This window comes from Athene noctua, chromosome 5 (genome assembly GCF_965140245.1).
Source record: "Athene noctua chromosome 5, bAthNoc1.hap1.1, whole genome shotgun sequence".
In the NCBI taxonomy this organism is placed as follows: Eukaryota; Metazoa; Chordata; class Aves; order Strigiformes; family Strigidae; genus Athene; species Athene noctua.
In genome coordinates, this window is record NC_134041.1 from 43,641,306 (window position 1) to 43,667,237 (window position 25,932).

Consider the following 25,932-nt stretch of genomic DNA (forward strand, 5'->3'; position numbering starts at 1 on the left):
GATCTGGTGTAGTTGGGAATGGTCAGTGTTAGGTTAATGGTTGGACTGAATGATCTTCAAGGTCTTTTCCAACCTAGATGATTCTGTGATTCATACAGAAATGCTCTTTGCTATTCAGAGAGCCCACAGACTGTAATTGTAGTTGTAGTAGCTGGACAAGTAACATACCCTGAAAATGAAAAAACAATGATTAAATAGCATCCGATCTTGATTGTTCCTATAGAAACTAGGATATACCAGCAGCTATATCTACCTTCTCAGGCTGTTGAATACAGGAGCTCAAATTCTGGAGATCTGCAGGATCAGTTGATGAAATACATCATATATATACATGTAAAAACTTCAGCCTTTGTCATGAATTGTTGGTAGGAAAAAATGTAGTAGAAAAGCTCATGTATTTATGAAATTCAGACCTTGTTACCACACTGTCTTTGTAGCTGTAAAGTTATCATATGGGGAAAGATGATTAACTTAATCAACATAAATGCCAGCATAGGTATGTGTAGCCTGGCACTTTAGTCCAGTATATTTTCATTGAGTTCCTGAGAGATCTTTAAATATTGCTGCCTCCTGACATTTTCAATGCTGCAATTAATAATAAATATTTTTGTTACTATTGCAAGTTTATTGCTGACAAATAAAGACTGCTGACATAGATCACAGTCAGGTGACAAACTTCACTTTTAAGCTTTGCAATTCAAAGCACTCATAAGGTAGCATCCCTGGGCAGCTGGAATCCACTGTCCCTTTATCTCATTTCCACCATTTGTCAGCATATACGTTTGACAACTCTGTTGCCTCTGAACAGTCAGTATTTTTCCTGTCCATGTGATCATTTTCATGCTTCAGGAGGACATATGTGTATTTTAAGACTAGAATATGACTATAAAAACAAAAACTATTCCAAACTTTTTAGAGCAAAGCTAGTGGCTTATATAATTTCCACCCTACATGTTCTGAAAGTCCCTTTAATGTAGTTTTAAGGCTACATTATCTAAGGCTACATATCTAAAAGTATTTCCATAGCCTGGTTTCAGCCACAGAATATGATCAATTTCTCTGATTTGTCTCCCCAGGTAATAAACAAAAGAGCTCTTGATACTTCATGACTTAAAACAAGCCTACTGTAAATAAAGGATACAGTTACTGTAAAACAGAATTGTCCTTAGATGCTAAAAGATTTCAAATGTAGGATAAACCTAATTGCAGTTATTTTAGATGAAATTGGGTTGTTCTAGAAAAATATTTCAAATTTATCTGTTATGTCTAGTTTGAAATGAAGTTAGCAATCTTTTGTTCTTAAAGATGATATGTAGAATGTGGTGTCTGTGATCAAATACAGGGTGTGATCCCAAATTCAGGGTGTCTAAGGGAAATAAATGAAGCAGCCAAGCTTAGATTCATCCTCTCTAGTGATCTTCTGTAAAAGTGAATACTTTAAATATTTGTGTTGTGCCCTGTCTTCATATGATAGCATTTCTTACCCCACGTTTTTGAGGGATTCTTCCACCTCAGTTTCTGCCCCCATGCCCCATTAGGCATTCAAAGCCAAATCAAACACCCAAACAAGGATGCCTAGGACATATTCGGTGAAGAACCACAATTGTAAAATGACAGCTAAGATCCTTCCAGAAATAAAGCAGAAGCTATTAACCACATAAGGAGGTAAAAATGTCTTCCCACTTGAGTGATGGCACTTGAATTCTGTCACTGATTTAAATCTGATAGTTTCTCTCATTTTTCTGAAAGAAATAATTTCTGAGACAAATCAATTCCTTTTTGAATGGCAGCTACTTAAAGCTTCTTCTTGTCCTGCAATGTTGGCTCAGGTTCTGACTAGCAAGTTCTAGAGAAAAATACAACTGAGATGGTCAAGGGTACCTGTTCAAGGCAGTTCTTCATGTGGCTGTGGTTGCTATTAATATAGCACATTAAGCATATTTAAAAATAAAATAGTTACCCAACCACACCAATTTTCAATGTGTCAGACTTTTGCAGGTGTGTTTGAAGACGAAGGAGTTGGAACATTAGTGAAGATTTTTTTATCATGGGTGTTGATGTGCTGTAATGCCAAGTACATGCTGTGATCTTCATGGAACAGCTGCAATTTCAACAGCTGTAGTGATGTTCTGATTTATGTCACTTGGGGATGTTTTGTTTTAACTTAGAATAAAGTTTTGTGCCACAACACAAGAAATTATAGGGAAGAATTATTAAGTGGTGATTCTTAATTACTGCTGCTGAAGTTATGAATATGCTGAATTTAGAACATCTGAGCTGTGACTAGCAGAGATAGTTTGCTTCATTTCCAATAAATGATGAAACTGCCAGTGGATGTTTTTTATTTGTAAATGTGTCCATCTGGTTTTCTGGAAGTATACTGTGACCAAACAGGCATCAGATCCTAAAATGCATAAGCCGCGCCTAGCAAAGTCTGGTGGTTGCCTGTGATTTTCAGCTTCTTTCGTGATTGCCTCCTTATGATAATACTGTGCTTTGGAAGGTTTTATCACACCCAGAGGTCTTCAGCTTGAAACATACTGAGGTAATTCATGCGTATGATGCCAAGTCATAGCATTACGTACCAAACACTTTCCAGTTATTCAGTAGAGAAACAACGTTTCCACTATCCAATGGGGGATAATAATTTCACTCTCTTGCCAGTTGCACATGTTATTCATTGAAAATATTTTGCCCAGTGGGACATGGAGACAATTAATTTGATTCTAGTTCTGTCTGGAATATTATTTTGTTAAGAGTCACTGAAAAGTTTGCTCAAAAGTTTTTATAGTTATTAGTCTACCATTAAGAGGTTTGCCTTTAATTGTTAATTCAGACATCCAGATCATTTTCTCTCATAGGAGCCATTTTTTTAAAGCCACTTTTTAAAAAGACAGTTAAATTGTGTAATACTATTTCTAAAGTTCCTTGTGGTGTCTATATTTTCATAAAGTCATCTCAGTCACTGAGCATGCTCATTTATTTCATAATAAAATGGGGAACCTGAGATTAGATGATTTCTCAAAATCTCTTCCATTTTCATCGCAGGAGCCTGAAATAACAGTTTATCTCTGTCTGAATTGTTCTGAAAAATTCCAGTGGAGGAGGTTCAACACCACTCAGTGCCATTTATTGTTGTGCTTCACTACTCTTACCAGAAGAGTAATTTCATAATACTTCGATTCAGTTTCCCTTCCTGCAACTAGGCTTACTGCTTCTCACCCTGTTTCCCATAGACACAGAGAACAGTTTATTCCCTTCTCTGCCACAGTCTTTTCCCCTTTGAAGAAAATCTTCCTTGTAGATTTTGCTACTCTGGATAAAATAAACCAAATATTTTCAGCCTTTTCTCCTTATCATATTCTAGACCACTGATCATTATTGTTGTGTTCTCATCAAGAAGAATGATGCTCAATGCACAGCTGAGTGTCTGCCTACTCCCTAAGTTTACAAGCTGTGCTCTGGTGTATGTGTCAGCATGTTTACATTTTTTCACTCAATACTTTTGATTTAAATCCATCTTGTGGTCTGCTATGCCTTCTGCATTTGCTTTAATACCGGTTGTCACTCATCTACATCTGTGCATTTAGTTATTCCTCTTTGTCTTAGCTTGTTCATTTCCAATAACTCTGGTTTCCTAAACTCACTCTGAATTCTGTTGGGATGCTGGTATATTTGCAGTCCTTCCCTGCTTCAAATATCATTAGTGTATCCTAGAGACAGATGCAGCCTAAATCTGAATTTTGCTAGCTGGCTATAGCTGTGGAACAGGACACAGGAATTGAGCATACTACTTATGTGGGTCTGTATATCTTTTCATGCTTGACTCGAGAGTCTATATCTCATTTTACTGTTGATGAAGTTCATAGCACTTGCTCCATACATTTGTTGCATTTTCCCTTCTTAAAATTTCACTTCCTTCACTTGCCAAGAGGTTAAACACCACAACCCAAATTCTGCTCAGATTGCCCATTTGTGTAATTGTATGAGATGGAATGGATTTGGAAGGAGTATGCCAGATCGAGTTTGAACCCAGAGTTGCTCTTTAATGAATATGCATTTTTTCAAGTATGTTACTTACTTTTTTTTACTTTGGCTTGAGATAGAGGTATCTGAAACTTCAGATTACAAGTTTGATGAATGCAGAAGGGCTTGATTCTGTTTTCATGGATAAACTCTGTTCTCAGTTGCCCCAAAGCAAGTGCTGTGGTTGTGTCAGAAGTGAGACAAAGGCTCGGTGACCAAATAGTCATATTGTGCTTTGTTAGTTCAGGTTTCAATATGCACAAACAAAATCCTCCCACACACACAATTCCACATGGAAGTGGTGTAACGTATGCAAGAAATAGGTGACTATATATTGTGTTTCATCATAACATAGTTTATTTAAAACAGATTTTATTTTTAAGCGCTTTGAGTCACATTTTAGTTTCACTTCCATGTTTAAAGCTTCAGCTATATAAGGTAAAGCGGTCTGTCCATTCAGGATGCATCACTTCCTTTTAAGAACTGACAGGTTAAACTAGCTTCCAGTGCTCTGGACATATACTACTTTATCCTCATTGCTTAATATGTTTCTTCTGTGAAAGTACTGAAGATAAGTAGGGACTTGAATTCATATTAGTTATGTTCCTAAGGCTTCTGAGAGTATGATCTCTTTTCTTTGGCTGATGCCCACCTCTCAGCTGTTTCCAAATGCTTGATGGATTCCCATTCTTCTCCTTTCTGTCTCCTGCCACATACCTGAAATCAAGAAACAGTATGCTTAAGTAAGAGCAGATTTATTGTATCAACATTTGTCTTGCATGTATATTAGTACCCACCAGATATCTAATATCTTCCAAAAATCTCCTCTTTCTAGTATTTCTCTTGTCATTCTGCAGTGGTGTTTGCCAAGCTCCATGTACAGTTCACTAGGCTGTTTCTCTTCCTCTTCACCAGCACCACAATCTGTATCATCCTCTGCTCGCTCTCTGTAAGAAGGGAAAGAAAATGTTTCTTCTGGATCCTGTTACAGGAAGAGTAAGTTTTGCAAAACAGTGCTCTCCTCTTCTGCCTTTCTTTTTCACAGACACTGATAACTAGTCAGCCCGATGATACTGTAGTTGTGGGGCCAAAGGCATGCAGAGAACATTGAAAGAGAGTATATATACATATATTATATCAGACAAAACAGAGATGTCTGTACACTGTATGTTTGTTTAAAGATTTAATTTTTGTTGGGGTAGTTCATCTAGCATAAAGAACAAATAAGACTGCACACCCAAAGCAGCATCTAAATTTCCTCTGCTCTCAAGAATCTCTCTTTATTCATACTTTCTCTAGACCTTCCTAAATTTCAAAATGAAAGAGCCCTAAATGCAAATTTTGTTTATTGCTTCTTTTTCATTCTTACTTATATTCATAATGATTGCTGTAGTTGAAATCTAAAGTGTATTGACTTTATTAATAGAAAAAGCCCATAGAAGTCTACGACAAATGTGCTGTTCATTACAGTGATGATAATATGCAATCACCCTGAAAATATTTATATTCTCTACCTGTTGGAAATCTGTTGGGTTTAGTACTTTGATAAATGTTCAAATGAAACAAATACTGAAGTGAGAAAGCTGTAGCATCCCAAAAGACATGATTAAAACACAGTCTATTTTCATCTAAAACTATATTATCATTGCTTACTTTGTGCCCAAAGTATTCTTTGTCATCACTGTTCTGTTGGTTACTGTCTAGAAAAGCAGTGAAGAGGTGACTTCTCTTCTTGCACAGTCTCCAGTCTCACAGTCTCTCACAGAAGCAGTTAAACAGATCTCTAGAAACGATGCAATTTTAACTTCCTGCACAAACTTTAATCAGCAGTCCACAAACAGCATGCTTTTGACAGACAGCTACCACTCACAGTAGTAACCTCTACTAATAAATTTCTGTTTGCAGATCTGAACCACAAACCGTATTGCCTAAGAGTTTACAATCCAGTATTGTTGTAATAATTTCATGTTTAAGTAGTGCTTGCTGTCCCTGTATGAGACCAGGATGTCAGCATGTTACTCACAATACATTCACATGGTTGTCAACTCTCTCTCCTCCTGACAAACCATACCCGGGCAGATGTGTGGGAGAAAGGAAGTACTGTCCCACCAAGGGAAACTGAGGTATAAAGACAAGTGACTTAACAGATCTGGAAATAGTCCAGATGTTACATGCTTCAGTCTTGAATCTAAAGTACAAGATTTCATTAAGATTCTTACTCCTGTCATTCCATCACCAGTGTGCAAGGTTCATGTACCCAGACTACAATAAGTTACAAGATGTAGCATGCTCCTCACAAATATCAGTATGCTTTTTGGAAAGAGAGTTTAGTTTATGCATTTTACCTTGGTTTTTGAAAGGATTGCTATAACCGAATTTGTATCTGAGCAACTGAATTCACAGTTGCCTTGCTATGAAGTGAAGACATCAGTCAGTCTAACAATGAGTTGAATTTATCTAGGTCATCTCTATTTGATTAAAAAAAAAGGAATAATAAGTTTTTCTCTCTTTGGAGGCTTTTTACATTCTTTGGTGTGTATAACATGACAAAAACCCAGTTGACCAAAATGCTATTATGTGTGCTTTTAAAAGAGCCCGTTCTGCTCATTTGTAGCCAGAGCACTACTTATAGGTCACAACAAATTTCTTGCTCAAGATTTTTCAAAAATGTTCCTGAAATCTGTAGTCATTCATCATTAAGCAGCTAGTCACTGAGACCAAAAGGTTTGTATGAGAGCTCCACAAGGAGTGATTGCACATATACATTTGAAGTTTTTTTCTGAATTCTTGAGTGAGCTATAATGAGAAAGTAAATGTTAATACAGTCTGATCTACAAAAATCAGTTAAATTTTGCTAGTGGTTCTCTAATTTGAACCCAAATTCTTCATTTGAGAGAGATGGATAACTAACAAAACATCTGGGTACTAACTTTTTTAAAAACAGGTCAAAAAAATGGCAAGTCAATTGGCTAGTCTGAGATCTTTTGACTAGTAGCTACTGAAGTCTTGCTGGGTCCCTCTGTTATTCAGGGATGTATGGGATTGCTAACTTCAGAAATTAGCCTGCTAATGAAGCTGCTAATTTGTTCCATGATGACTATCTCAGTGTAGGAAGCCATTTAGTGCTTGGCAGAATATTGTTATGATATGTGCAAGCATTTTACTTTCATAGTTACAAGCATCACACAGATATGTGGCATCTTGATGCTGTGATACAAACTCTTCTCTGTAAAGCTGCTATAAATCCTGTTTATACACTTATCTCCAGTCTGTCTCATTTTACAGCTTCCTTAAAAGAAAAAAAAATCAAAGTAGACAGTGAATGCTCTTTAGAATGGTGAAATAATGCTAGGATATCACTGTGTTCCCTTAACAACCCAAAAGAGAAGACCTTGAGAATATTTTCTGCCTTTGTTGTCTGTCCAAATGAAAGAACTCATCTTCAGTGAAGACTTACTTTGAGTTTGTCCAGAATTAGAAATGCATCTAACTAAGTATTTCTTTGTTCTTATCACTCTCTACTATGAAATCTGTTCTAGCCAAACTTCTTTCTTGAAAAAGAAAATAACTAAAATATAAATCAATCTCGCTGTTCAGCTGTAATTTCTACTACCTAAAATTTTGCTTGGCAGTACTTGAGGTCAATTGCAATCACACCTCTTCAAAAGTTAATTGTCCACAAAGAAGTACTGAGGAAAGCTGAAATTATCACTTTCATTTTAGTACCTTTTTATGATATTGCTACATTGCATTCTTTCACATGCAATAGCATCTTAATGAAGTTGAGTGAACCTTTGAAACTAAATCTCTTGATCCCCCCACCAAGTGATTTGGATCTTATTGCAGAGCAGTTCTGGAGCATGAGAACACTATTCCCTTAGGGTGAAGCCTGAACAGGTTTTGCTTTATACTTCCACCTACTATTCCACAGGTACTTGAGAAGGGCTTGTCCCCGGGGCTAGATGCAGCATGGATATTAGACCCTCAGCACTGTTGTTCATCCTATGCTCTGTCCTGCTAGCGCACACAGTTTTTTAGCACTCTAGCCTACCGCAGAAGATATTTCTCATATGAAATGCTTTAGCAAACAGGAAGTTCAGACATTTATGTTTTACTAAAGAACTTTATGGTTCAGACTTTAACTTATTAATGGCCATTCTCTTTCACATTATACCCTTTTCCTTTCAAGAGAAGAGGGACACATAAGAATAACAGAATTTTTTTAATGATAGTTTAACATCCATAATACAAACAATAAGTTAAACACAGTAAAAATAATTAAATAAAGCTTGAGGTTCCAGCCCTCATACAAATAATTCAAATGTATAAAAGAAAGACAGGTTTCAAAATAAAACTGGCATAAGTCTTGGGAAAAAAAAAAAAAGTAGTTTCCATATGATATCAGTTAAATTAATGGAAATAAAGTTCTGACTTTTGACATCTGCAGCATTCAATGGGTGCTAAGTCCTTAAATCCTCTCCTGGGTGCATAGGTAGATGTTAGGGAGGTTGTATTATCAGACTTCAAGGCAACTCAGACACCTTCAGGTGTGACCTAGATGTCCAGTTAAGTTTCCAATTTGCCTTCTTGCAGCACAGTTCTTAACTGGAATACATTAAGAATTTGTAATGCCAACACAGCTACAGGTGCCATTCTTAAGATTTTACTGTATGTCAGGTCTGTAGCAATGAATCCTATACACCAAGTGTTGCCTCACTTTAAGTAGACTTTGGTCCTTCACGCAGTTTCTTTCACTTTCTTCTGCTGCAAAGCCTGATCACTCTCTCAGTACTGGTTTTAACAGGTTGCATTTTTAGGGCTTGAGTTTAGTGTGATGAGGAAAGATTTTAGACTCAGGCCATGTATAAAAATGAATATTTGAGTTAAAACTGTACCAATACTTCCAGACAAAATGCTGGTTCATAAATGAAGTGGGCAGATAACTTGATATGCATAGTATTGTGCATGGGAATACTCATTTAAATGTTAAATATTTTAGCTTCCCGCTGAGTGGTTTTCAGGTAATTCAGAGTAGTAAGATTATATCAACCGTCTCTCTCTGCCTCAGAAACACTGATGTGAGTGGCAGACCACACAAGCATTTAAAAGGAAATGCCTCTCATGACATTCAGGACTTCAGTGTCCTGGTATCAGGATAGGCTTAATCTTGTTCATTTGAGTCCAGCTGTAGAAAAAAGGTCACTTTGGTTCGGGAACAAGACGACTCTTGGCAATTACTGCATTCATACTGGAGTCAATCCAGTTAAGGTATTGAGTAACTCTGGTGTAAACACCAGGCTTGTTTTCCTTTGCACAGCCATCTCCCCAGCTGACAATCCCATAAAGTGTCATCCTGCCATTGTGCTCACAGACCATGGGACCACCGGAATCTCCCTAACAACATAAAGAGAACATATTAAGTCATTTTCTGCAGATGGAGCCTTTGTAACAGAGAGCCTGTGATTGTTTTTCTAGAGTGAAACAAGCTAGTAAATACCTATGAGTTAAAGTTTTGATTTTTGAGAATACTACATAGGTGGAACAGAAGGCTTAGCATCTGCTGCTACTTGAACACAGTCTATAAGGTAAGGAGTTCTCTAGTTCCCGCCTAGAAGGGCACAGATAAAATAGTTACCTCACATGCAACACTCCATCCTAAGTTTATAATCACAGATATTAGGCTAATGATAAAAGGCCAAAGCCAACACAGCCAATTATTTATCACAATTGTTTCCCTGTCCATAAGGTACACTTAAGGACTACACCTGTTCTTTTTTGTGGCCAGTATGGCCACTCTGCCCAGTAAGGGTACAGCAAAGTAAACCTAGGTTTGTGAAAGGCTCAGTCTCACCCTGTAATTCACCTTTTATCCCTTTGCAGATCTATAGTTAATGTTAAGAAAACACAAGCTGAGACTGGAATAGCTGCTGTATTCCTCTGATGCATATCAGCCATTGCCTGAATAGGTTGTAAAATAAGCCATTGCTGTTCCTCGTGGCCTAAAATTCTGAATTTCTTGCACCTCCGAAGAAGGGTCTGGAGGGGATAACACCTAACTCTAGATCCCAATCTTCTTCCATATGTTTGACCACACTACATGTCAACTCCACTGGATGTACTAAAATCCTGTTACATAAACAAGAGATTCTTCTTACTAGTAGAATTGTAAGATGCCACCAGCTGATCTATATATGGATACATGCATTTAAAATTATTTAGAACATAAAACAAACTAGTTTTACCTTGCATGCATCAGTCATCCATGTGGGATCTCCAGCACAGACCATGTTGTCAGTAACTCTGATATTGTCATAGTATTCATATTTGCATTTTGTCTGTGATATTAAGTTTACAGTGGCTGACATCAGTCTTTGAGCATAGTAGATGTCATCTGCAAACAGAAGATTATTTAACTATTTTTTCATCATCCAAGACAAAAACAAAATAACCCCCATAATACATATTTTCAACACCTAAAAAATTAGCATAACCATTCCAGTTCCTATTCAAGGCTCTTAATTCCATCTTATGCAGTACTGGTTTACTTTTACTGTTAATGAGTAAGGTTTTCCTCTTTAAAACAAGTGTTCCAAATGCAAACTATTGTGTTTGGTTTCTAGAGGGGAAAAAGTTTGATAGTTTTTGAAGAAAGTTCTGCACAAATGCAATCCTTTGTTAATCCTCCAGCACAGCTTTATTTTTTTCTACTCATCATCCCATCAGGAATGAAAAAGTTGATGTGTTTTACATCTTGGCTTACTTTGTATGATCTCAAGTGTGAGAAGCATCAGATAGGAAATGCCATGGACAACCAAAGATAGCAAAGATCATCTTTGAGATATGCACATGGAGTATATCTAATAATAGAAAGGAATCTTTTTTTAATCCTTTGCAGATCATGGTATAAAAATATCCAGTTCTCACATTGTGGAAATAACTTTGGAAAGAAGAGTCATTCACTTACAAAAATCTTGTTTTCCATAGCCAGATATTTCACACCGGGTATTGTCTCGTAAGTAAAGGTTCTTCTCTGGCAAGCAGACTGTTCTGACATATTTGGATTCTACAGCACACTGTCCAGAAGTTGTTCTTATCCTTATCAAAGCTAAGAAACGAGACAGAGAAGGTAAAGTTAAATTTGTAAATAAAGTTTTTTCCCTCAAGTTCTCTGACAATAGGAATATCAGGTACAGTTAATGGCAACAGTGGCAATTACATTTAGTTCTGGTTACACTGGGTTATTCTCATTGCTTTTGGAATAACACTGGGTCATTGTTTAGCAACAATAAAACTAGTTTTCCAGCACTAGAATTGCCAAATGTTCTAACTTGAACTTTCTTCCTAGCAGGATAGAGGTTGATAGCTCAGGGAAGACTCTTCTGCAAGTATATCTGCAGATGCTTTAAAATGTCAGCTTTCTGACTGGCTGTAGTAGCAGCCACTGCCCTGCTAAAGAGGGGGCAATTTATACTGTACTTCTCACCAGAAGGGCTTATGAAGCTATTCTTTGAGTCTTTTTCCTTAGCAGCAGAAATTTGGAAGGGGTGGTAGAGTCTTAAGTGTCAAGTGCAAGAGTGGCAAGTCTATTCTGGGAGAGTTGCAAAAATTCATCTGACTTTGTTGATTGTGATTTAGGGATAGGCTTGTGAAAGCCAGAGAGACTTATAGAAGTCAATACTTATTCAGGATAGCCCTCAGCTAATGTGGTACCTGATTTGGCATTCCTCTACTATACACTACGCATGCATTTTTTTCATCATTTACTATACATACAGCGTATTGTCTGCAGACATAGAATAATATGTTAGAAATAGGATGCTGGTCACCAATGCTTATGAAAAATTTGCGCCTTGTACAGGTTCAGAGATAAGACAGGCTTATAGCTGACTGCGTGCCAGGTAATGTGTCTGACACATAAATTTGGTTTGTGGCACAAGTGGAAAAATCTTGCTCAGTACAGGCCTAGTTCTCAGAAGCACCTAGTTCCTGTTCCTTCATCTCATCTCTGGTTCTACTTTTTAGAAGAGGTATGCCACAATTACATAGCCTTCAGCTCAGTGTTTTAAAGGCTCATATTTAGATGACACTTACCAATATCATTCTCATTGCCACCTGTGTCATCTGTGAAGTCAGGGTGAGGGATGATGTCATCAACCATGAATACTTGTTCTTTATCATCAGTAACATTCAGTATGGACTTTCCAAGAAAGACTTTGTAGATGGATTTGTTTTGTTTTTTTGACCTGAGTGAGAGTAAAAGAGATTCAAGACTATGAGTTTCTGAGAGGTCAACAGTTCAGATCCAGTCCCAGTTCTGTTTCATGTTTACGTTAATGCTGACAAGAAAAAGCAAAATTTAGTCAGCTTTGAAAGCTGATCCTGTTTTTTAAAGGAAGGCATCCCAATTTTTCATTTGAAGTGATGAAGATATTCAGGCATTTTTAAATGCACACCTAGCTAGCTGGTACTAGTGCCAGGCATTGGTGATGAGAATCCTCTGCAGAATGCTAGGAGGATCAACTTTCTACAGGAAAAACAACAAAAAAACCACCCATAAATGTATTGCTTGACAGCTCATCACCTTTCAGTGCAACTTTTAAGTTTCGTGAACAGCTAAGGTAAAATGAAACCCTGGCTCCAGTTCACCCTAAAATTGTTTAAATTGCATAATCCACCAAAATGTTGGCATCTTGCTAGCTCATGCTGCTAGAGTTGAACTCTGAGGCATAATGCTTAGGGCTGCTTTTCTTGTTTCGCTCAATCTTACTATGGTACATTTTGAAGGGTTGCTCAGTGAGCATTACACAAGAAATCAGTTGAAGAAAGTTATAGATAAGAAGGATGCAGAGCTGTAAACTTACGGAGTATGAAAACAGTGTGCTGCTGTAAGCACCCAGCAAGGGTCAATGAGGCTGCCACCACACAGAAAATGGTCAGTGCCTTTTATATTTTGGAAGATGCCAGCTACCCAAGGCTGAGACTCAATCTCTGCCTGGCTTCCACCAACAATCTTGAAGTACTTGCTGATGCTTCTTTGACCACATGCATGCCCTATGAAAGGAGAAATTTTGTTCAGATGTTCTTACAACTAAGTCCAAACCTTGTGCTATTAAGAAAAAAAAAAATTCACTCTCTTAAGCTAGTGTTACTTACCACACTTCTCTATGTTGCAGGGTGTTTCTTGAATGGCAAATCCCTTCTTGGTGTAACACCAGGGACTGTTCCTTCCATTTGGGTTTCTAGAACATAGAGGAATTGTTCTTTTTATAATGACAATTTTAAAAAATTATAGTATCTTAGAATTTAACTGTCCTGAAAGGGCCAAAACTGTTCTGTTGCAAGACATGCCAGAGAAAATAATTAACAACTGATTATTACTGTTGCATACTGGGAATTTTACAATATGATCAGCTTCAGTGGTGAGAATGCTAGATGCTTCAAAGAATTATATTCCAAGTATTTTTAGTCAAAATTAATCTCTAATATTTCATTAACACATGTACTATCACTTGAGGCATTTCTGGGCCTGTGACAATCCTAGAAAGAGTGATGCTTTACTTACCTGCAGTAGCTGTGTTTGCCCAGTCCAAGCTGCAAAGCATTCTTCAATTGAGCATGGTAACGACCCCTCCTGATTACTGAGGGAAGGTCCCATGGCAGACATTCATCTTCCATGGCCATTCCTCTGTAGTCTTCCCCATTTTCAGTATAGCATATGCTGTTAGTATCTGGTAAAATAAATATTTTGTTAGCAGTGTGTTCTTGTTTATAATTGTACTGAGACAAAAAATATGAAACCTTCTGATGAAAAGAGTCAATGCATTACACTTGAAAACAGATGATGCAAAGATCTGGACTGATTATATATTCTTATTAAATTTGTTCTGTATGAATTCTGAGCATCAAGTATCTTATGCTTTAAAGTATGCATATTGCTCTTTAATAGTTTCAGTGTACTTCACAATATAATCAGTTCTTCTGATTCTGAACACTCCTAAACAAGTTCACTTTCACCCCAAATGAAAACATTTGAGTTAGCCAACATTAGTGAGGAGGCAAGGATAAAAAAAAAAAAAAGAGATCCTGATTTTGTACCTATATTTAGTTGATTCTCCTCACTTAGTCTGATAGCACAAATGCTAAAGGATATCCAGTCATGTGTTTATGGGTAATACTTTCACTTGGCATCTCATTTTAGTTCTTTTCAATCGATTTAGTTAGTACTAAGGAAGATAGATTACCTAGTTCACAGTGAATGCCAGTGTATCCTTCTGGGCATATGCAACGATTAATTCCACTAAAGAGGTAATAGGTTATGCAGGTTCCTCCATTCAAACAGTGGCATTCTGAAAGTAAAAGACATCAATAATTAGAGGCAAAACATTTGCATGAAGTGAAATGTAGTTGCAAACTAAGTTTCAGGCATTTAAGTATCCATAAGAGTCTTCCTTCTTGTATGAAGATGTAATTGCAGGATAACAAGTTCTTTTTAGGTTCAGATAGAATAGGCAGATATTTACCTTTGTGATCTGATCTGTGTTTATAGGGCAGTTTGTAGTGCTTCTTGATATAAGCCTAGGGGAAAAGAAAAAAGGATTTTAAGGAAACAGTTTCTTTTATGCGGTTTGATTATCCTTTATAGGCCCAAGCTCTATTCTCTACTGGATACATTCAACAGTTTAGTTTTTTGCAGGTAGTTACCAGCTGAACCTGCTCTGTGGAATCTGGTTGTAAATGAAAAGTAGAACTCTACATGAGCAAAGCAGAATGGGGAAGAAAAAGCCCTACACTACACAAAAAACTCTGGAAAAACACACCAAGCGGGTCCACTGCATCAGGTTAACATTGCAATTATTTCTACTATAAGGACTTAAGCAGCTCTCAATGGTCAGTGTCCCTAAAACAGGAAAGGAAACTTCTCCCTCGCTACCTCTCAGTCACCAAGCAGTGCAGTGAAGAAGCAACATTCTTCAGCTGTCTCTCATTTTGTTTGGTGACCTTAGTGCTTCATGTTTGTGCCATGGAATAAAAGCAAGTAGATTTATACAACAGATTCTTGCCCTGTACTTCAGGTACTGCCTCTGGTTTGCAGGCTGTATATTTCGTTTGCCATGGAATTAAATAAGATTAGGCTTTTAGTATACTTTTCCCAGATGTTAAGTGGGCTTGTCTGAATAAAACAAGTTATGGTAACAATATAACTGCATAATGCTGGTGAATAGCTCTGCTGATAGATATCAACTGTCATACAAGTTGATAGTCAAAAATACCCGAATCCATGTATCTGTTGGTCCCATTTTAGCATCACACTTTCAATTAGGGGAGGTAGAAATTTAGCTAAGGCCCAATAACCACTTCCATGGAAGACCAGTGAGCTCTTGGTACTCAATGCCCAGGTCTAAATTGCATGAAGAAAAAAAAAAGCTAGATCTCCTGGTTATTGCATGTCTTCACTATCTGAATGCTAGCAAAACATCTTAGGGTGGAGCAGAATCAGAACAAAAACCAAAGGGTTCAAAAACATATTTCCTGGAGCTGTGTGTGCAGCAGATGTATATGTAGATGCAAAGGCAGCAAAAAGGAGAATTCAAGTCAAAAGCCTACTACACTGTCCAAAGTAGAAGTATAATCAAAACTAGAAGTGGTTCCAAGTGAACCCCCCCATTTGTTTCAAAACTTACAGAATCCAGTCCCATGACAAGTGCACCCAGGGTTACTGCGAGGAAGATGAGTAACTTCATGTTGTTAGTTAACTTCTCACTTTGTTCCTCTTCTATCTATTATTTTGATTCTGAAAATAAAGAGGAACTTAGTGTCATGTTGTAGCTTGCAGCATCAGCTTTCTGGCTTCTATTGTCATCTGTTGGTTTCAGATTAAGTCACAACACAATTAACAGAAGATTTAGGCATTGACTTGCTGTGGAATATCTGCTTATTATTTCCATATATTAAATTAGAAGTTATTGTTTGAAGCTTTCCTTGCACATTTAACAATACAACCAGACTTGTTTAGAGTTCAAAGGAAGCAGAGAAAGGGAAATTGGAAACATCCATACTCTGTTTCTGCAGGGTAGACTGACACAGTTCGAAATTGGCGGAGTAACTCTCCAGCTGTTTGTACCTGTTTAACTGATTATTAACTATCTTGCAACAAAAGCACTGAACAACTACATTCAGTGTATGAAAGGGAAAGGTCCTTTTCTCATTATCTCTATAGTTGCTGACTGCATCTTGTTGATGCTAGGCACTTACATAAGCTTGGCCACCTCACTGATTACCTCTGACCGCTGCAAACTCTTGAAAGTCTGCTCTTGGTGTGACCTCACTTATTTACAGTATTAGAGAGGCTTAGAACATGTTCTGTCTTGATTTCTCATATGCATCTGGATCATGTACCCAACTATCTATAACAATCTTCCCAATAGCAACTGTTAAAAAACAAGCTTATAAAAACACCCAGGGAAGATAGCTATTTAAGTACCACTATGCCTTCTGGGTTTTTCTTTTAAATTGCAATGCCAAAAATGAGATTTATTTTTTCAAAGTGGTCTCAGTTCTAGAAAACTGCAAAACTTGATTTTTTAAAGATTCCATGGGAATCTTTGTTATATCTACATCAGCAAGCAGTGCAGTAGGAGAGGGGATGCAGAATGGAGTTGGTGCTGAACACCTGTTCCACACTGCATCTACTTCAGAGGTTTTTACATTCAACCAGTTTTAGTTTGGTCCTGCAGACTGAACACCTGCTGATATTCAGAGTGCATCTTCCAGTTTGGTTTTATTCAGAAGAAATACAGCACAAGTACTCTAAAGCCATTTAGTGGTGTGAACAAAAACATGGGGAATAGAGATCACTGGATTCATTTGGAAACAGCTGACATGATCCAAACCAAAACGCTAATGTAGATGCACCCTTTGCTTAAGCAGATTTCATAATGCAAGAAAGCAAATCATGCCTCAGGTACTCAGGCATGCACACTGTTCAGATTCAGCCGTGATTTCAGCAGGTATATTTTCCCTTAAACGCTATTCATATTAAGATTATTTTTAGCATATTTGGCAGCTGTGCAAGCAATTCATCATTTATTACCACAACCTTAGCATCACATATAGCAGCAGTGCTGATTTCTTGTGAAAGCTACGATATGCTGTAGCATGTAGAACATCTCTTCCCCACTACCAAAATACTGCATCACAGGAGATTATTTTTTTTTTTTAAATTTAAAGCGCAACCACTCAGTCCTCTTGGACTTAAACCTGACATTTTTGCCCTTAAATCATGATAGGGTTGTAAAGGCACAGCACTTACCAGCGCGGAAGCCCCGAGGAGCGATGCCGATGGGCGGCTGGCGGCGGCGGGCGGGCGCTATAAAGGCCGGCGCGGGGCGGGGCCGCGGCTGGTGCCACCGCCCTGGGGCGGGGCCGCCCCCCCCGGGACCTGCGGCCGCCTCGGCCCGTCCCTCGCTGCGGAGCGGCTGCCGGAGTGACTCAAGGGGGAAATTTTAAATGCTGCTTTTTAGTTTCGGGGGGCGGGGGGATACGGTCAGGGCGAGCAAACGGCTCGGTTCGCAGTTAGATTTCTGTAAGGGGCTCCCTGGCTCCCCGCGGCACTCAGCGATTTCTTAGAGGCGTTTAAAAAAAAAAAGAGAAATGTGAGGGGCAGCCGTGAGAAGAATGACTTGTGCTGAAACATGTCTAGCGAGATGAACAAGCGTGGTGTATCCGATTCATACGGCGCTACCCATAATGAGAGAAGCACAAATGATTTATCAATTAGTAGAGGATTAAACTGATTCAGGTGTGGGTTAAACAGCCCACTGGGAGGGGGTATTGGGCCAGAATGTGTGCCGGAGGCACCCAATGTGTTTTCAGAGAGCTGAAACGCAGGACATTTGAGGCGAACAGGGTGCATTCCTCATGCCAGCTGGAATCTGTTAGGACACGGGGCTCGCAGCAGGTGCTAAACTCACCTACTCCAAAACTACTTACAGCTCTCCTGCCCCTAAGCATCATTCTGCTCCTAAGAAATTGGTCATGGTTTTCCCATCATTTCTATTTTCCAAAGACATAGTCAAAGTGGGGTCATTATTTCATAAGATGTGGGTGGAGATGTGAATTGCCAGACATCTATCTAAGAAGGCAGGTCCGGTGAAATAGCCTTTCCCAGCCCAGTCAAATCTGTTTTTTCACATTATGCTGTGATGTTGCAGCAACGCAGTGAATAACAGCAAACCCATACATAGTATTTGTGGGTATATTCGTAGGGTTTAGCTTCAGGTAGCGCAGGTGACTAAGCTGAGGCAGGTCTCCATAGTCTGTATAGCTGATGAAGAGCAGTTTCTTCAGGGGCCAGGTTAGAGCAGGAGTTGATCTGAATTTCCCTCAAGAGGAATGTTCATAATTGGAAAATTTAGAGCTTAAAGAGACAACCCTTCAACATTTGACATCTAACTTCACTGGTATGAGTATGGCTTAGCTTTCTTCTTCCCTCCCCACCTTCTGTTTAGGTCAAGTCTGTGGTATAACCATACCTTTATTTGGGTACTGGCCACTTACATTCTGTAATGTACACACACATCCATTTCTGTTCAGATCTTAAAGCTCACGTCAGAACAGACATCATGTCTGCCAAAAGCATGCCCAATTCACTTCACTGAATGGCAGGAACTGAGTCAAGAGAAACAACTCAAGCTTAAAGTCCAAAAATAAACCAAAGTAAGGAACAAATCTTTCTGTATTTCAGGAGAGTCCTTTTTCCTCTCTCTTTGTGGTGACTGAATATATCAACATCCCAAGCAATTAGATCCTCTAAGAAACAGGGCAGAAAATATCAAGGTAGAATCCCCATGGCATGCTTCACTTCAGAGGAGTGGCTGTGGAGTAAATTTATCCTAGGGAATAAATTCCAGGGAGAGGAATAATCCAGATTTTAAAAGCAGTCTGGAACATGTACTCACTTAACGAATTTTCATATATCAACCTTACACATAATAAATAAAGAAATGGGTCATGGTTTGATTCAACAGGGAGAGAAGGGAAGGGACAAGGTGCAGGGAAGAGGAGGGCTCCTCAAGGCTGGACAGCTCCTCTTCTTCCTCCTCCACACTCCCAAGGCGCAGTGCTAAGCCCAAGGTGCTAGGCCTTGGTGGTTTCCTCAAACTCTCTTTCTGGAAAAACAGTCAGCCCTAGAGCATCTGGGTTTCCTCTTTCACATTTGTTGCTCTCTGAGAAGTGCTGTAGAAATGTGAGCAATTATCTTCAACCTGAACCTTTGACCAAGCTGTGTAGATGTCCACTGTTCCTCATTTGCCCCCTAAAACCTGAAGGTTCATACTTGTTTCCCAGGTCCAAGAGCCAAAACCTTTTGTTGTCTTCACTCTGGCACAAGATACAGCAAGATACAAAACTCCCTTTTTCTACCATTTGTCATATACTTAGGTTTTACTGAAATACTCTATTACTTTATTCTCAATAACAAAATGTATCTAAAAGGCCACCAGAAGTGACCCTGGCTGTGGTGTTGCTTTGTTTCAATTGGACTGGTAACAGTTACTACTCAGAAACCCTGACATGTTCACAGTACCGCTTTAGTGCTATCAAATTCCTTTGGTCTGAATATTTGCACCTAGATAGGTGAATTAATTATAGTTGAATGACTGAACTGAAACTGTGGTTTAGTGGAGAGATATCCAAGGTAGCTGCAAATGGGTTTGCTTTGGTACTGCAAGTAATCTCACAACAAACAAGGCTGCATGATCTCTGTGAGCATTAAGTGACTCTTAGGGAAGCAGAAATGGATGAGAGAATTTCCAGTGCTTGAGTTCACCGAGCTGACTGGCACAACAAGTTCTGAAGTGAGGCTTCAGGTGAAGTAAAGCATTGGACCCTTGTAACGTGCCCTGTCTTAAGGCAGAGACCTTGGAAAATCTGTAGCTTGGCAGTTCTGGCAAGACCTCCACCTAACCTCAAAGCTGGACCTGCCTGCACAGATAGGAACTGCACAGACCCAGGGAGTGGGAGGGGTAAAATGGAAACAGTTCTGCTACCAAGGGACTTTCGGTGGTTTCAGGGTCAGGATTTATTCATTGCTACATGTCTTGAGAGTTCAGAATGGCCCTGTTACAAGCCATGTTGTCTCTCCAGAATAAGACTGTGATAGGGTAGAGGAAAAGAAAGTCTTTGTAACTCAAAATCCAAGTTGCTTGGGAAGAACAGTGAATAAAAGAAAATACCTACAGGACTCTCAGTGAAATTTACTTGTCCAGTAGATACTGAGTAATGACAAGCCATGGGGCTTAAGAAAGAAACTCTTGTACAGATTCATGAGCAAGTTTTGTATGTTGAGAACCACTTCTGCTTTCCACTATTTAGTTCTTTTTCTTTGTACATGTCTGTGGTTTCATCACTCTGGTCTCTTATTTGAATGTGGCAGAGGTGTGGGCAGGATAGGAAGGGGGAAGACTTATGAAGAAAAGAGAGGTGTTACAGAAGGGGGTATGGGTGACCTTATAGAAGATACTTGACTTGCTTAGTAGGAGTACAGCACCTAAACAAGAAAATACAATTCAGAAAATATAAAGTAATTATCTCATTTACATAGTCAGGCTGTTAATAATAGGGCTTTATATATTTCTCTTGTCCATACCTGGATTACAGCACAAAGAAATCTATACACATATTATGAGCTGCTCATGTGAATCAAGTCTGTGAACCCTTTGTAGTTGTATACTACTTCTCTCAAGCAGAGATCGGATGCAGTGGATCCAACCCTGAAGAGCTAGTAGGATCAGACCCACAGTCAGGCAGTTCTTGGTTTACTGTGATTCTGTGATTTAGTTTTCAGCTGCTGATAAAAATCTTGCTGATTCTTTTAATTTATAGTTGAAGTAACTTGAATGTTTCAGACTAATCTGCCAGCCTGACTTAGCAAATTTAGAAAAGATAACATTCCATTCCAACTAGATAAGGACACAGACCCTCTTAAAGAAATACAGGGTTTTTATCTCATGGTGGTGCACTGAAAGAGATTGTGAAGTTTGCATTGTTTTGCAGAAGTTGTCAGGGGTGGAGGTATTATTAGTTCCAGTGTTCATTTTCACAGCTGATGATAAAATATTAAAACTAAAGAGAAATACTATCCATGACACATTGATTCTAGTGGTCCATCTGTAAACTCCAAAAGAATAGAATTCATGGAGAGTTAAATAACCTGTAAATATTAGGAAAAATAACTGCCACAGATGTACTGTTCTATCAGGAAAAATTTCCCTTACTGTGGTACCCTGATATTCCACACTGATTTTCTCAGTCGGGGACACTCGCTAACCAAATAGGAATTTCCACATGCTTAAAATTACAACCATGATTAGAAATCTGCCCTAAACCTGAAATTCTGCCTCTGTGAGCAGGCATTTTTGTAAGCCCCTGCTCAAGGTAGTGTGTCTCAGTGCAGGGGGAGCAGTCCCTTCTGTCAAGGCACTTTCAGACTCAGAGCTCAGACTAGCCTGAAGCTTCTTATTGCCTTAAGTCTGGTGGTTGTGTGGAACACTTTCTGGTTTGTATCACATATATAATATCAGAATTACTCCTTTGACTAGTAAAATATCTGTTTTGCCAACATGGCTTCCTGTGAAATAGGAAAAAAAAAAAATCATTTGCAAGTTCTCTCTACTCGGCAAATTAAGAACAATAAGTCAAAATTTGCATATGAGCGGTTATGCGTGCCTAAACGTCTGACATCTCACCTAAAAGAGCAGGGTTAAGCCTCCCATTCAGTATTTAGTTAGTGATTAAGAATACAAAAGCTAAGAAAACACCTAGATCCTTTTGACATGACTTGTGATCTCTGTAATGATAATAATTTTGTTGGGTTTTATTAAAAAAAGAAAATAGCTTATCACTGAATTACATAGTTTCAACTACAGGTATAGAATATAAAGAATACAGCTATATTTACAACTGCTTTGTGTATTGGAATGCAACTTCAAAATCGAACAGTATCGTGTTACAGTAAATTTTGGATTATGGCAGAAAGGATTTCAAGGCAGTCATAAAATGTGTTATAATTTTAAGGAAAATCTTCTAGTATAAAGTTGTTTTAGAATATTCTAGCTTCACCTTTAAAACGCGGTCACTTTTACAGTAAAACATTTTGTATTATCCCTTTGATAATAGCCAAGTTAATTCTTTTAATCAGTTCTAGCTCGTGAGATAATAACAGGTATGACTGAATAAACCAATAGATTTTTAAATTAAAACCAATAGATTTCAAATGTTACATTATCACTGTTCATAATGTTAAAAATATACAGCTTGCTCTTTAATCTTATACTTTCAAATCAGAGCTTGTATGAGTCCCAGGAATTTCCAGAGGAGCTGATTTTAAGTCAAATGTGATTCATAAAAATTCTTGTACTTTAATGACTCTTGATTACTTGTCAGTTGTTTGTGGTTGAAATCTGAAGCAAATGGTGATCTCATTTCCTTTAGGTATAATTCAGCTACTCAGGTTTCTTTGTTGATTTAAAATTTTGTTCCTTTTCCTTGCTGCTTACTGTTTTTCTCTTATCTGTGTTATCTGTGTGGGTAGAAGTAGCAGAGTGTATCAGCTGAGGGCCACTGGACTGTCTCCAGATGCTTGTTGTCATTATTTACTGCTTTGCGGGCAGCAGGAGTAGGCAGCCTTTATCTTTAAGCCAGTGTCATCAAAAACTTGCAAACTTGCTTCAGTCTCAACAAGCAACCAACTGCTGTTGGTTCAGCTGTTTTATTACACGAGGAGAGAATGTGGTTGAAGCTTTAAAACAATACAATCCCTCTCAAGCACAGTTTTGTTGAATATTCCAGCTGTATTCTTCAAAGCGACTGACTCTGCTAGAAGTTGACTCTAGGTACAGGCTGAGCACCTTGACCACCTGCGAAATCCCCTGTCTCTGGTTCCTTTCATTCATGCGTAGAAAGCAGCTACTTGATGAGTGTTGTTTTTTTATATACAATGGTTTGTTGTTTCAGTGAGCTGTCCGGATACGGATATTTTTTTGAACAGCAGTGATCACATCTGAGGATTTCTTCATCAGCTTGCTATGCACCTGCTTTTAAACTATGTCTTGCATCTTATTTGGCATTTATGAAAATCCATTGATCATGAAAATCACCAATCTCTTTGACATTTGTTGAAATGGCTCAGTTGAGACAGCTAGTATCTAAAGCAAAGATTAGTCTGAGCTACAGACCTTGCATCCAGATCCTAAGTAGCTTAAAACTATGTCTGCATTTAGTTCTAGTTCTATCTTTAGTTTCTAGTTGCTAGTAGCACTGGGGGGAACCCAGAAGAGAACGTTTCTGAGTCTGAAGGTAGAAGGCAGAAAGCAAATACAGAGTTTTTTAGGGGTTAAGCTGTGCTTCTTTTGGTGAGCTTAAGTGTTGAAGTAGAATATTTTTCAAGGGAATCTTGTGTCTGCCTGCCATTTACTGATCTGGAATAGCACATTGAAATCTAACACTGGAAATTTACAGAAACAGCTGGCTTGGACTATTATTTCCACAGTGCGTCAGTCAATCAGATTCACATTCTACAGGAAAACCAACAAACTGGGAGTGCGCCAGTTGGCAGACTTCTGGAGAAAAAAGATTTGCTAAAAACTGGGAAGAAAGCAAATTTTGGGGGCTGAGTTCTGCATGCTATATCCCAGTGATGGTGTATCCAGGGAAGCAGCATACCCTATGTCCCTCTGCAGTACAGCTTGAAAGAGAAAATTGGCACTGCTCATCTCCACGAGAGGCTGCCTCAGAAGATCATTTAGGATTCCACTCCTTCTTCCTCTGTCTTGGGCTTTCCTACTCATGAAGGAAGATAAATGCCTAAGCTAGCATAGACAGTTCCTACCTACATAGAAGGAAGTGGTGATTTTACAGGCTGTCCTGCCAAGTAGCCCTAATACCATAACAGATGTCTTAAGTGGGGAGACAATTAATTGTTCCTGCTCTCAGTAGGGTGTAACACTGCCTGCTCTTACCAGTTTGAGAAAACAGCATGTTGTGTAGGTCTCAAATCTCTCAGGTAGAATCCAGGGGTGCAGGATCTGTGGCAGGGAGCTCTGTCTGCCCAGAGGGCAGCAGCTGGGCTGAGTGTATCCTTTGCTGTTCACCTGAGATGCAGATTGCTTGCAGCCATGGCACAGAATAGTGCTACAATACTTAAATGCAGGATTGTTTCGAATGTAAATGTCCAGGTTCCATAATGGTGGGCAGCAGTATAAATTTCTAAAGCATTAATTATCTAAATAAATATAAGCTACAGAAAAATAACTTTGTAACAATAACACTAATGACATTAGTCATGGACTGTTCTATGAGGTACTGAAAAAGCTCTGAAGAAAGAAGACACCCCTGTGAATCTACAGGTGAAGGAAAAGAATACCAGATGCAGAAAGATGGGAGTGTAGAGAGCCCATAGGGCAGTACTGCCCAGTGTGTCAGGCAGCGTCTTAATACATTTGCAATTGAACAGCTTTTGACCAATTCAGACAAAAAAGAGTTTTAAGGAGAAAAAACAAGTTGCTTCCTGGGTGCTGTTGAACAACAGCATTCTTCCTGCATAAGCTCATAAAGAAACTGTGCTGAGAAGAAAGGGGAAACAGAATTAGCTTGGGTACTCTAATAACAGCATGTATCTTGGGTGCTCTAATAATAGTACTTATCTTTTTCCCCCCTCCCACTCCTTTGAATGTTTCGGCTGCAGTATTCTTTTTTTTTTTTTTTTTACTTGTTAGCTTCCTGTAACTTATTTCTAGTACAGAAACTGCTACCTTCCCTAATCTTTGTTTGCTGATTGTTGTTTAAAGTTTATAGAGTTTAAGTAACTACATCTCTAAAGAAAGTTGTGCTTGCTCTTCTGCAAGAACTTTAACCCCTATCCCATCTATGGCAGTCGCAGCTTTTATTGATGGACAAAGGGGAACAAAAAAAATGAGAAAAAAGAGAGATTACAGAGCCTTCTTGTATATGATAAGCACAGAAAAAAACTTTTAAAAATACTTTTTGTTTTCAAAATAAGACTTTTTTTATCCTTGTGCAAAGTCTTGCAGAGGTCATACTATCCAGTATGTCATACTATCCAGATAGACATACTATCATCAGTACCACCAAGGGTATTTCTGCCAAAAAGCACAAATACTTACTTTCTGTCTCCCTCCTCTGTCACCATTAATTTTTCTTGGTGATATTGACCACTTATGCCATTCTATGATTTTGGTTAGAACTGTTGGAAATGACAATATTTTATTTCTCCTGAAATGTATGTGGGTTTGAGCAAAATATCTCCAATTGAGATACAACAAAGCCTCCATCATTGCGAGTTTTTGAAACAGCTTTGGAGTGCATCTTCCCTTTGTTCCCCAAGAGGTGTCATGATTATGCTCACTTGTCTCTATGAACCAAGCAGTGGTAGGCATTTACAGGCAAGTTGGAGAAGGCAAGGTGTAGAGCAGAGTCCATGCTAATAAATCTGTAAGGCTCAGCATCTTGGGCTGCAGCTGGTACTGCTGTTGTCATGATCAGAGAGGCAGGGTGGAAGGTGGCAGTTGGGTTGGGGGGAGAGGGGAAGAGACAGTGTTAAGTGTCATTTGCCTTTCAGAAACTGCTATGTGGTTTAGCCAGGAGAAGTGTAAGAAGTGTTATTAAGTAGCTGGCAGAAATGGAAGGAGAACACAGTAGCAAAAGAAGGTTGTGCTAGAAAAGGTTGAAAGCCACTTATCCATGGACATAATATCAGAAAAGTTAGTAAGTGGACAGTGGAAGCTGGCCACGCAGGTTATTCAGGAGGAGTCAGCATCGAGAGGATGAATGTGAGAGGACAGGCCTAGAGGACATAGGTCATGAGGTGCTCTGAGAGTGAAAACAAATTAT

At 38.6% G+C, this 25,932-nt stretch overlaps 1 protein-coding gene and 1 long non-coding RNA gene across 2 annotated transcripts in view; one reads left to right on the forward strand and one right to left on the reverse strand.

The window, feature by feature from the left end:
• The window catches only part of LOC141960921 (uncharacterized), a 76,252-nt gene that overhangs the window by 47,596 nt on the left and 2,724 nt on the right, over positions 1 to 25,932 (forward strand). The gene's annotated exons all lie outside the window — the stretch shown is intronic.
• PLAU (plasminogen activator, urokinase) lies at positions 8,240 to 15,818 on the reverse strand. Its single transcript, XM_074908319.1, has 10 exons — positions 15,708 to 15,818; positions 14,547 to 14,601; positions 14,268 to 14,372; positions 13,589 to 13,754; positions 13,180 to 13,265; positions 12,888 to 13,077; positions 12,118 to 12,269; positions 10,991 to 11,131; positions 10,269 to 10,417; positions 8,240 to 9,420 (listed from the first exon to the last, which is right to left on the reverse strand). Exons 1-10 carry the CDS (start codon positions 15,765 to 15,767, stop codon positions 9,226 to 9,228), a joined length of 1,299 nt encoding a protein of 432 aa, XP_074764420.1. The 5' UTR covers positions 15,768 to 15,818; the 3' UTR covers positions 8,240 to 9,225.

What these genes read in the sequence shown, in the direction of transcription:
- PLAU (XM_074908319.1), bottom strand. Translation starts at nt 15,767, where the DNA reads ATGAAGTTACTCATCTTCCTCGCAGTAACCCTGGGTGCACTTGTCATG. An exon ending in TGGCATTCACTGTGAACTAG is followed by an intron (nt 13,755 to 14,267) that starts GTAATCTATCTT and finishes TTATTTTACCAG; the next exon opens with ATACTAACAGCATATGCTAT. An exon ending in TGGCAATGAGAATGATATTG is followed by an intron (nt 11,132 to 12,117) that starts GTAAGTGTCATC and finishes CTCGTTTCTTAG; the next exon opens with CTTTGATAAGGATAAGAACA.